Below are 13,263 nucleotides of genomic sequence, written 5' to 3'. Positions count from 1 at the left end.
TTTATTTTTATTTTTTTTCCTCACCTTAAAGATGACGTATTGTGAATTAACTTATTTGGTGAGCCTCAAATTTACTTAAAAAATACACCATTGCCAGCACACCACTATTTCACATTAAAATACCTTTAAAGAAAAATATTGTGCAACAGTTGAGCAACAGTTTCAGAAATAGCTAAAATTAAATGGTAATCTCATAACTCATGTAAAATATAACCTTCCTTTAAACTAAAACTCATTCATTTGCAGTTTCCAAAGGGATTTAGTTGTTTTGGATGGTATTTAAATGTATCTCTGTCCATATATATCATCGTTATGATGCCTTTGTTTGCCAGCATTAAGACAATAGTGTCACAACATTTCAGAGAAGAGGATTCAAGAAGGAAGCAGTCCATCCTACTAATGATGTTTATTCACTTTTATTTCAGAATAATTTGTGATACTGAGTGAAACCTAGAGGAGAAAACAAGGTTAATGCCTAAAACAGTTCTCCCTCGTTGTCTCCATCTGTGTTTTTCTAATCCTACTTGGATGACTTATACAGGATGACATACAACAGAGAAAAGTCTTCATGATTGAGAGTGCAAGGAATCGCCCTTATTTTACAGCAGCGGTCCCGCCAGCCTCACATGATGAATGGTACATCGGTGAGACCTAAAGGCTCCCGTGGGACACCTGGGCCGTTTTTCATTGGATTCAAAGTTTTCACCATCACTCAGTTCCTTAGACAGCACTGGATCAACTCAGTATGTACATAAAATAAGCTTTTGGTACACCTTGAGATCTCTCAAAACCATTTGGCAGATCATATATCAGACAATATTTTGTAAAAATATCATGTTGTGTGGTAATGTTTTATTTGATGGCATTCTCATTGCATCAAGTTGGTGCAGGACGCTCGATTCACACAAACTTTTTTTTTTTTTGATTGATCTCAAATGAGGAAACTCATTAAGGTAAAAATTAATAGCCTGAATGCACTGTAAGTCGCTTTGGATAAAAAAGTCTGCTAAATGCATGAATTTAAATTTATTTAATTTAATTTTATTAACACTTGTAAACTTTTGTCTGTGAAACTTTTTGTTTTGAATCATTTAACTCCTACATTTGTTTCATTAATAGTGTTAGTTTAATAATCAGTTCTTAAATACATACATCCATATTTTTTATTTATTTCATTATTTGCATCATTGTTATTTTAGACACATACACACACACACACACACACACACACATTTTTAAGTTTTAGTAAGTTTGTTTCTGACAATTTTATAGTTTTTTTTAAAGTTTTAGTTATTTTTGTACTTCAATGAGAAATGAGAAATAGAATAACCTTACTAAAATATATTTTTTAAATATTTCATTTCAGTTAAAGTTTATCAAGTAATGTACTTTTTTGTATTATCATTATAATTATTATTGTTATTATTTATAATCATAATAATATGTTTTTTAATATTTAAGCAATTAAAATGTTAATAATGATTTTACTTAGTGATAACAGATCTGGGTAAAATCATTTTAATTAATACTCACCTTGTTTACCTTTTAAAAAAAATATTAAGAATTTATTAATGATGTTGTTTAAAACATTAATTCAGCTAATTCAAATAATATGCATTTTATTTTGCATTTTATTTTTTACTCGTATGTTTGTATTTTTATTTATTTTTTTCTACAAAAATAATCAAATGTTAATGTTGTGAAGCGATTTGGTGAGCAGGTGTTTGGGATGCTTTAATATATCAGGGAGCTATCAGTTTTATAATTGAATTTATTGTTTGCCATTCTATGAACAAAGTGATCAAAACTATATCAAATACCCCAAAACACGACTCAGTCCTCAATCAAGTCTTCTGTACAGTGTTCTGCAACTTTAGCTATTTTTCACAGATGCAATTTTAGGGAAACAGAAAATATGTTTTACTAATATGACTGCTGTTCAAAATATAAGGAAAATATCTGATATAACAGCCAAGTTATGAGTGTAGACATTCCTAAATCTCTGAATGACCCGCATTTATACATGCAGTCTCTATGATGCTAACAACAGGTGGTCTCACTGGAAGGGTACGTGTTCTGCTACCACCAAAGATCCTCTAGTGTGGAGAAATCACGGGTAAACATATCATGATGACAGATATGTTTTGGTGTAATTAAAACATCTTAAGTGACGACGAGTTTGGCATTCCATGATAGCATGTCTGTTTTCTTTCAGCTGTCACTTCATTAAGAACATTGTGAAATAATCGTGTGGTTATGAAAGCCAGTACACAGCTGCAGTATTGTGAGAGAGGAAATGCCCACATTGCTGTTTGTAATGGCTGAAGTTAGAACAGGGTAGAAGCTGCTCTCATGCAGTGTGAAAAGCAAACGAGACGCAGCAAAGGACATCTCGCAAGCATCTGCATCCCAGTCCTAGAAACCCAGCCAAAAGTCACAGATGCTTCACTAATACATTTTAAATAATGTGTCTTTGTAGCAGAGGAGCCATCCGGCTTGCATTGACTGCTTTGACAAACACTGTTATAAATCAGGCTGTGGAACTTTTATAGAATTAGATCAGACATTTTACAGATGCACCACGGATACAGTCCATGTACAGCCATTTTCACGTACATTTTATTAGTCTGTCACACAAGAGCTTTTCAACCTAGAGCCTCTTGAACAAATGCAGCTGTTTGGATGCCAGTTTTAGCCAAGCTGGTAAATAGTTCACAAAAAAAAAAAACACTTTTGAAAAAACAAAACAGAACAACAAAAAAAAGCTTCAGGCCATCCAGGATGTAGAGTAGTTTATTTCTTCAGCAGAACAGATTTGGAGAAATGTAGCATGCTTACCAATGCATCCACTGCAGTGAATGGGTGCCGTCATTATGAAAGTCCAAACGGCTGATAAAAACATCACAATAATCCACAAGTTATGCACATGACTCCAGTCCATAATGTCTAAATGAAGTAAAAGGATTCACATATGTTCTAAACAAATTCATCATTCAAATATTACAAATGTTGCTTCCAAGTCCTCTGTCTAATGAGTCCTCCAGTGAAGATGTTGTGATTGGCTGAATGCCTCAAGCGTGTGATGGAAATGTTGTGCCCCTTAAATTACTGTGATGTCATCTCCCAGCCGGATGAGACAAAAACAATAAAACCTATTATAAACGAGGCATTTGTTGCTTCAAGTGGGGAAACAATTACTGATTTTAATGACTTATGCTGTCTTTTTACACATTGTGTTGCGTATTGCGCTGCGTAAACATAAAACCATGTCTGCATTTGTGATCTGAGAAACGACAAACAACAAGCGCTACTCTACACTGCTCAAAACTCATGTTTGAATCATCAGTGACAAATTCTTTAAATATAAAAATGTACTTACAGAATGTGAGTCAGAAGCATCAGACTGCCCTTTCAAAGAGTGAGTGAGGAACGGCTGGTGGATTCAACGAGGGAGCAGCTTGGAGCTTGAGGCCACCACATGTGACGACCCCGGGCTGGACTCCACTTCGTCCATGGTGAAAGCTGATCCAGTGATCCACAGTGTAAAGTTGATGTATTTCCTCAGAGACCAGCACGGATCAGCTCCAGGCATGATGAAGCGGATATCGCCCTCTTTTGGAAGGCCAAACAAAGTAGTTTCTTTTTCACAATGAAACACAGCATCTATACGACATGGCAGCGGCAACAACAATACAACGAGAATAAAAGTTACACCTTCTTTCTTTGCGTGAACATCTGAGTGGCATTATGCAAATCTTCCCACATAGTGATGTAGAGATGTGGGGGCGTGTTAGAACGAGACGTATTAGGGGGGTGTGGACAAATCTTAACTTTGATAAAGAATATCTCTTTGGATTTGAGACTTTAATCTTTGCAACTTTACAGATCTTCATGCACCAAGAGCTTGTAACACTCCAAAGAGAAAGGAAAAAAATTTAATCGCATCATATGACCCCTTTAAGTAAAGGTCATTTTCCATGCAGATATTTTGTACATTTCCTACCATAATTATGTATATCAAAACTTAATTTTTGATTAGTAATATGCATGGCTATTTTCAAATAGTTGTATCTCAGCCTAAATATTGTCCTATCCTAACAAACCATACATCATTTCAGCATTTCAGACAATTGAGATGCATAAATTGACCCTTATGACTGGTTCTTTGGTCCAGGGTCACAGATATTATGAGAAAATATAAAATATATAAAATAAATATTTGTGCATTTATATAAATATTTCCTCACACAACATGCTTTATGAATCAGAGGAAAAAGGAAATAAAAGTGTGATAGACCACGGTGTGACGTTCAAAAGAACGATTTATTCGCGAATGGGGATCACTAAAGAAGACATTATGTTCTTTATATCCGATACTTGTATTAAGAGAGTGATTTATGCATTCCCCAATTGTAGGTCTAATATATCGCATTAAAAGATTAATTGGAAAATTCAAATTAAATGTTTTTTTTTACACGTGCACACACATATTTATATTATCTAAAAATTCAGTCAATTAGTAGACACAAGGGGTTAATGAATAATTTTAGTCCCCCCTGCATGAATAAAAAATATATATATTTGTCTAGCACATTGAGCAATCTTCGCGTTATGCCAAGCCAGTTGCATTACTATTGGTTGTTTCACCTTTCAAGCGCGTTCATTACTCTCGCGCTGCGTAACGGAACGGCAGCGCGTGACACTCTCATACCAAGACAGTGGCAAACGAGGACGCCAAAGAAACCGAGTTAGTGCAGTACTAATGCAAAAACATACGTCTGAAGTCTCAACAGTGCAACGCAGTTGGATATAACTGTTATTTTTCCCTCTTGTGCCATGAAGAACCTTCTCCTCAAGCTGTGGATCTTCATCGCTCCAGCTGTCTTCCTCCCTTCGCTCAACGCTAAGTACCACACCTGGATACCGGATTCGGGTTACGAAAAAAGCCCACAGTGCATGGACATTCCCGAGGACCTGAGGTTGTGTTTTAATGTGGGCTACCACCAAATGCTGCTTCCCAATTTGCTGGAGCATGAAAGCATAGCTGAGGTGAAGCAGCAAGCGAGCAGCTGGGTTCCTCTGGTGCACAAAGCCTGTCACCCCGGCACGCAAGTGTTCCTCTGCTCGCTCTTCGCCCCCGTGTGCCTCGAAACACCCATATATCCGTGTCGCTGGCTGTGCGAGGCTGTCCGGGACGGCTGTACCCCTATAATGCAGGCGTTTGGGTTCCCTTGGCCTGAAATGCTCAAATGTGACAAGTTTCCCCTGAGCGACGTGTGCCTTTCTATGAACACCACCAGCAGCGATGACACGGACAAATCCCCAGGTGTGTAGCTGTATTTGACAGAATTTCACATTAACTTCTTTTTGAATCTTCCTTTTTATCCTTAAAAAAATATATGGTGCAGCCAAATAAATTGTGCCACTTTGTGCAACTATTTTATTGACTGTTTTGGTTACATATTGTTACTGTTTTGTTATTTAAAAATGTGAAAAATAAAAGGTAGAATCAGTAGGTGTGTCTTAAGTTTAGACTTTTTGTGAATTATGGTTTGTTAAGGCTGATTGTTTGTTTAGATACGTTTATGATGCATTACAAACACATAACCATAGAGTTATTGACATGTATTTAGTTTTTACTTAACATTACAGTATTAAATACATTACTTTTTTTACCTGCAGTATTGAATTTGTTGCATCTTTTCAACATTTTAAATGTGAAACTACTGTAAAATAAATAAATAAATTATTATATATCAAGTAATTAAACATTTACACTTAGATCAATTTATAATCTTACCATTTGCTTATCTACTTGAGATGTAAGCAACAGTCAGGACATTTGGTTTAAACCATTTTTCTTCTCCTCCTTTTTTTCTTTAGGTGTCCCTTCTGTTTGTCCGCCATGTGACCATGAGATGAACACAGATGCAATTCTGGAACAAATGTGTGCCAGTGAATTTGGTAATTAATTTTTTTATGCAATATTGATGAATTAGTATTTTAAAAAATCACCCTAAACTAAAGTACAGATTGCATTCAAGTAATTAGTTTAAATATGTATTATATTTATTTTAAAAGATTAAATCCAAGATAAATGATTTCCTTGATTAGGGAGATTTTCCAGTTAAGTTGCTAATTGAGATATTTATTGTGTCTGACTATTAAAAAAAACAAACATATTTTGTCTTTACCAACAAGAGAGAAATTATAAACTAGCTGTATTTTTTCTTGACTAGTATCAACACGCTGATCGGTATAAAGTTGAAATGCACTACAAAGAACAATTCTGAAAATGAGCTCTTATATAGACTATTATGGACATCTGTCTAAAACATATTGCAACGCACCTCAGATGTGAAAGGTTTTGGCATAGTCCTTTTACGAACATAAAAAGCACCGAAAGGCAAAACTTGTTCCAAACACTTTTCAGCATGCTGCTACTAATGCAAGTGATTTTAGAATGCTTCATTTATTGGCCAACGCTTAATGACTTCAAGAGAACAAAATCTGATCGTATGATTCCCATCATTGTGAGTCCTGGTCCAGGTTTTCAGCCCACACATTTGTTTTCAATAATATTGTTGACTGAAAAAAAAAATATATCTAATATTACTTTCCGGATTTGCACTCTTTAAATCTATTTCTCTCTTGAGACAGTAAGAGTGGTAAGAGTGCTGCTTAAACATAACAGCATGTGTGTCCAATATTGTTTACCTAATAGATCTTTTTTGTTGTTCTATTTCCTTTTTTTTTTCCAAATGCAATCTAGCATGGGCAAACCTTTTTTCTCTCTGTATATTTATAGTTTTTTTTACTATTAGATTTCAACTGCAAATGGAGATATTTGTTTTTTATAAAAAGCAGAGCTACTTCTTTCATTGCAAATGCTGTTTCTAAGAACCAGTGATGTGGTCAGAATCCAGAAGGTTTTTTTTTCAGGGTTTGAGATGTTTTCAAAGACAGGAAGCTTTCCGCTGGCAAGAATTTCATGGGACCTTTTATTTTATCGCAAGCTATCAAGCACCAATCCAGCAAAGGCTTTTTCTAGTCATTATAGGATGACTGTCTTAAACTCTGTGAAACACTGTTGAATGTGAAAATGAAAATATGCGGTTGTTATCTTAAACAGGTAGATATGTGAGATATCTGAGTTTAAATATCATTTTTATTAACATATATATATTTTTGATTAATAAAACAGAAAATGTAATTGTAACCTCATGAAGCACATTTTAGGTTAACTGAATATTTTTACAGTGTATTTTTGTTAATGCTTTAAGCAAAATGCTTATTATTAAAATTTGAGAAAATATGAGAAAATATATCAATGGAAAACCTGATGTAGTTTGTGTTTCTCTGCTTTCTTTTTTGAACATTTTCCTTTCATTGCACTAGTCAAATGATAGATGTTTTGTCAAAATAAAGCTCGAGGGAATAAAAACATTTTGCAGCTCAGAGGATGTGTTGATATGTGTAGTATTTGTTCTGTTTTGTTGGTAATGCTAAACAATTCTATCCACAATACACCCATTTAATAATAACCTTAAATTCTTTCATAATTCAATGCTCAAATAACCGATTATTTAAGGAGTGCCTCAGGGATCGGTAATAAGACCTTTTTTTGTTTTAGCATCACTAATAGAGCAAGTATAGGAGAAATTGTGCAGTCTCTTTTTTGATCTTGGTTGGAATTAGTATTTGATATGTACCCAAGAATCATATCCTCACACAAAGGGGACGATATTGCGATACAACACATTGCACCATGCAGCTTTGCACAATTAGCACAGAATAGCATCTGAAAGACATAAACTAGAATGAGTTCTTGGCTAAAATGTGACAACAGATGATGAAAACAGCCAAGTGTTCAGCATCTCCATGGCAAAGAAATTAAACAGTGACCTTAAGCAAAAAAACTTCAAATATTTGCCTTTTCCGTCAGTACTTGAAGGATTTTTTTTTATGAAGGTTTTACATAACCGTTTTATGTTACATAATTTTTTTTTTATATATATTTAAGACTTCATAGGTGTGGAAAGAAATTGTCTCATTTAAACTTTCATGAACATTAATGACTTCTGAAACCTACATTTTTCTTTTTGCAGCAATCAAGACGAAGATTAAGGAAGTCCAAACAGACAACTTAGACCGAAAAGTCATTCTGCAAAAAAGGAGGAAGGCAGTGAAGCTTGGAAATCTGAAAAAGCAGGACCTAAAAAAGCTTGTACTTTACCTGAAAAATGGAGCAGACTGTCCATGCCAACAACTGGAAAACCTAAAGAGCAACTACTTAATCATGGGCCGCAGTGTTGGGAAACAGTATATATTGACAGGCATTCATAAGTGGGACAAATCTAGCAAAGAACTTAAGAAGGCCCTTAAAAAACTTGAAAGCCATAAATGTTCAACTTTTGAGACCGTGTTCAAGTGATTTTTGATCAGTTGGTTACTAATCGTTGTGAACTTTCCATTATAGCATTATATTACATTTTGCATTACAGTACAGTATAGAAAGGAACCATAGATTCCACGATCCAAATAGTTAGTTTGTTTGCCATATAAATGTCTCAATACATACAAACAAGTGCCATTTAGTTCACTTTTTAAAATGTTCTTGAACATTTCTAACCAATCCAAGTACAAAACACAGTTATCCACATTTATTTACATTCCATTATGCTACAAGTCAGTTGAGTGAGTTTTGCTTTTGCAAATACTGCCTTATGGTGTATCTTAATGTTTTCCTGGTGGAATAATATCTATATCCATGCAATCTGTTAATAATGTTTATCTTTTATAATAAACATCACAGCTATCAGGTATTCAGAAAAATGCACAAGACATGCAATAAAGAGATTTTTTTGACAGTTTGTTGTTGCATAGGATGCAAATCACACTTAATCATGCAGTAGAAGGTGTATAGCATGCCGAGGACTTGCACAATGCACTTTAATCATTTAACATTAAAATAGAAAATATTTTTAATATGTTTGACTGCACTCTTTATTTATTATTATTATAAAGAGTGCTTAATCATGGAGAAAAACGAAAAAGGAAAAAAAGACAAGTAGCAGTGGTGACCTGCCAAGCAGTCCAGCTATAACAATTACATGCTGTGAAATCACTGCAAAATAATCACTTCAAATCAGATCAGATTAGAGACATTTCAGACTCTGCATGTGCCCTGTGTAAGCAAACAGCCAGATAAAGTGTTTATATTGTATAGACTGATCAGAGATGTTTGTTTTGGATTGAGGGAGAGATTTGGACATATTTCTTTCCCAGCTTTCCTGATGAAAGTCAGTTGGAGTTTTCTCTGTCTTTCTCTCTCTCTCTCTCTCTCTCTCTCTCTCTCTCTCTCTTTTGAGGAGAGTTGGTAATATATTGTGTGTCGAAACTAAAAGATTATATGATAAATTAGAATTTATACCATATGATCCAAGAGAATAAATAAATAAATTCTGAAAAAAAACCTTATCTAGCCAGTTACTCCCAATTAATGACTTAAGAGAAAGAACAGAAGACAAAATGCAAAAAAAAAAAAAAAAAAATTTGCCCATGGTGTAGAAACAATTTTTACTTAAAAATTGCTAGTATATTGATTGTATATTTGCTTTGATGTCATCTATGATGTACTTTAAAACATTGAAACCTTTGACATTTAAAATGTACTGTACACTTATTTCTCTTCAGGAAAAAACTGAACAAAAATATTGATGACTCATCCTGTACTACACTCACAATTATTTCAATCTTAAACTATAAAAAACAATGATAATGTTTATAAAACATTATGAGGTCTCCAGTCATAATTATGAGATAATAGGCTGAAAGTATGAGTTGCTGAGTTACAATTATGATTGAAATTTCGCCTGTCATAATTTATATATATACACTTACTATATGGTTAGGGTTAGGATTAGGGTTTTCCTTAGGTTTACATGCATGTAAATTATGCATAATTTATTTTTATTATAACAGTAAGTACATGTAACGTAACAAGGACACTTTAAAATATAAAGTGTTCCTGTTAACCCAAAAATATTAAAATGTAATTTCTGCCAACCTAATTTGCCTCACAGAATGCTTCTTACACAATACATCATTTGAAATGTGGTGGAAAGTTTCATGACATTCAGAATCCGCCCCTCCTCCACACAAATTCACCTGTGACATATATACAAACACTGTAAATATTGTAATAAGCAAATTAAAACCTAAAGAAATAACAAACATGTGAGCTTTTAAACCCTCTGGAATGTTGTGTCCCATAGATTGCTAAGCACATTTTTGTTTTTACAAACTGAGGGACGAGTTGAAATTGTCTGTGGTAATCGCCAGCATGCCACAGATGTTGTGCTTAGAGCTTAACTCATACTGAACCCAGAGCATTCCTTTAAAACTGTTTAGTTACTTTTGAAGACCCCCAACCTTTTGTTTTGACGTCCTTTCGGGGTGATTCAAGCCAAAAATTAAACCATCTGCAGCAAACACGTTTTGAAAAAAATCAATACATGGCAAATGGCAAAAACCCTGAGTGCGTGTTACCCCAGGAGAAGCCCAGCGATCCCAGCTCATGCAAAAGCGTAGTGATGGTTTATCCAGGTTAAGCAAATAATTGTGTTTTGTGCTCTGGGATGACATTGCCTGCCAGACTCTATGGGATGATCATTAGAAGCAGCTGTTGGCTTTGCTGCTGCATATTTCCCAGCTTCATTGAATGAAAAAGACTTGCTTTTTTGTCTCCAGCCTTGAGGGGAAGAAAGCCTATTAAAAGCCATAAATAATATGATGCTCTCACAGGATAGCATCTGAGGTAAGATGGGCTCTGTGGTAAACATACTTCCACATGGGGTTTGGACTGAAGTTCTCACATATGCCAACTGTGAAAACGGCCAGATGGGATGCGCAGACTCTGAATGGTGCCGTCACTGTTCCCAATTCGATTTTGTCTGCAAGTCTTATTAGGATTGAATTTTACGTGTTTATTTTAAGCTAGCATATTAGCACGAAATTATCCCAACTGAGGTCTGTTTGTGAAATCTATCTGATCGAGATAATGGCTACATAAATCTGACTCAGTTTGTTCAACATTTCACAGCTTTATCAAACAAATGGCCTTCTTGACTCTTGCGGGTGGGAGTGAAGGAATGCTGTCTGGTAAAGCACTTCTTGAAACTTTTGGTCCAAGAAATGTCCTTTGTAATCGAAGTGAACGACACAGGAATGGTTTATTTAGACATATGCAAGAACATGATGTATCGATATCTGGTAACTTAAAGGGGTAGTTCACCGTGAAAATAAAAATGCTGTCATTAATTACTCAACACTCAAGTTGTTCGGAACCTGGGTGACGTACATAATCTCTTCTGGGAAAAACAAAAGGAGAAGTCCAGCAGAATGAGTGCTGGATGAATTTTTTTTTTATCCATACACTAAAGTGACCTGGAGCTATCACACTTCAAAAATGACTAAAGTACCCTACAAGTGGTTTATGATGTGACTCTAATATAGTTCGTCAAAGTATTTTAATGTAATTGAAATACAGCTTTTCATGTAATTTTACAGTAAAAAACTGTTAAATGTTCAGTTTAAAGTGGAAGTGAAAAAGAACAAGTCATCTTATAATTTACAGCATAAAATAAAAACATAAATTGATGTGAAATTGATGATTTTTGACTGATTCTTATCAGTTATGTCCATGGTGTTTTGTTACATCTTGCTGTTTAATTAATGTTTTTTGCATCATTTTAGTTTCACGTATTACCATAATCTGTGTTTTTAAGGTTGTTGTTAGTGTATTATAAAGGCTAAAACTGATTTCATTAATTTGTTTTACTAACATTATTTCAGTTAATTTAACATCATTACTATTTTTAGAATTATTATTATTTACTGTAAAGGTAGAAAAAAAAATTACTGTATTTTTTTACGGTAAAGTTCTGGCCTTTATTACACCTTTATTATGATACTTTCTGAGCTTTTTGTGCATTTTGGAACTTAAACATGGTTACCATTTACTTTCATTATATGGAAAAAAGCACATGAAGATTTTGTAAAAGAAAAAGAAAAAACACATTTTTTGTGCTTGTGTGTGTGACTTATCGTTAAAGCAGGCCATTTGCCACTCTTTTCTGGCATATATTCAATGCTGAATCATATGCATTTAAAGGGATAGTTCACCCAAAAATGAAAATTCTGTAATTAATTACTCACCCTCATGTCATTCCAAACCCGTAAGACCTTCATTCATCATCAGAACACAAATTAAGATATTTTTGATGAATTCTGAGAGCTCTCTGACCCTCCACAGACTGCATGGATCCATCCTAACACGATCAAGGCTCTGAAACGTAGCAAAGAGATCATTAAAATAATCCATGTGACCTCAGTAGTTCAACCGTAATTTTACTAAGCTCCAAAACTTATTTTTGTGTGCAAAGAAATAAAAAATAATGAATTTATTTAACAATTTGTCTCTCCATCACCCTATAAAACCATTTTGGAGAGTATCACATACGTAAACAACGTATGCTGTTCGTATCAGCAGCACTTATGCTGTTTACGTTGTTTACGTATGTGATACTTTCTAAAATGGTGCTATAGTGTGAAGTGGAGGAGAACAAAGTTATTTTTGTTTTATTTGAGCACAAAAAAGTGTTCTCGTAGCTTTGTAAAATTACAGTTAAACAACTGATGTCACATGGACTATTTTAACGATCTCTTTGCTATGTTTCTGAACCTTGATCATGTTAGGATCTTTGTTTTCTATGGATAGGGTGGCCATATGCGCCGTTCATACGGGACACGTCCCTGCCAGGATTTTATTATTCCCTAAAATATCCAGGTTTAGGCTGTTTGCACTGTGCAGGTCGATCTTTGTGTGACATTCATGAGAGCTATAGAGAGCAGAGCAGACGGCTCCTTATGCTTTTGAATCGCTCTTGCACCTACTTTGGTGTCTTTTTTGATCAGTGCGCAGCTACGCTTCAAGTCAAACGAACAAACAAACAAACACGTGTACATATTTGCATCGCTTTGATCGTTCCTTGTAGGTCTCACCTTCTCACGTGCAGCCCCATGATTGGTTGATTATGTACAATACCTGCATGTTATTGGTCAAACTGCTTTGGATGTTTTAGGCAATATTAAAATCCTGGCCAGGACGTGTCCCGTATGAACGGTGCATATGGCCACCTTATCTATGGAGGGTCTATTATGATGCAGATGGGGTTCGAACTTGGGTCTGTGGCATGAATA

The 13,263-nt window shown here is 34.7% G+C and overlaps 1 protein-coding gene across 1 annotated transcript; it reads left to right on the top strand.

The window, feature by feature from the left end:
- Positions 1 to 4,632: 4,632 nt before the first annotated feature.
- On the top strand, positions 4,633 to 8,873 carry LOC132127504 (secreted frizzled-related protein 1-like). Its single transcript, XM_059539404.1, has 3 exons — positions 4,633 to 5,326; positions 5,884 to 5,964; positions 8,109 to 8,873. The coding sequence occupies exons 1-3, from the start codon at positions 4,837 to 4,839 to the stop codon at positions 8,432 to 8,434; spliced, it is 897 nt and encodes a 298-aa protein (XP_059395387.1). The 5' UTR covers positions 4,633 to 4,836; the 3' UTR covers positions 8,435 to 8,873.
- The last annotated feature ends 4,390 nt before the right edge of the window (positions 8,874 to 13,263 follow it).

Source organism: Carassius carassius, chromosome 45, assembly GCF_963082965.1.
Source record: "Carassius carassius chromosome 45, fCarCar2.1, whole genome shotgun sequence".
In the NCBI taxonomy this organism is placed as follows: Eukaryota; Metazoa; Chordata; class Actinopteri; order Cypriniformes; family Cyprinidae; genus Carassius; species Carassius carassius.
The sequence above is the reverse complement of the archived record's forward strand: the minus strand, read 5'-3'. Positions and strand labels throughout refer to the sequence as shown.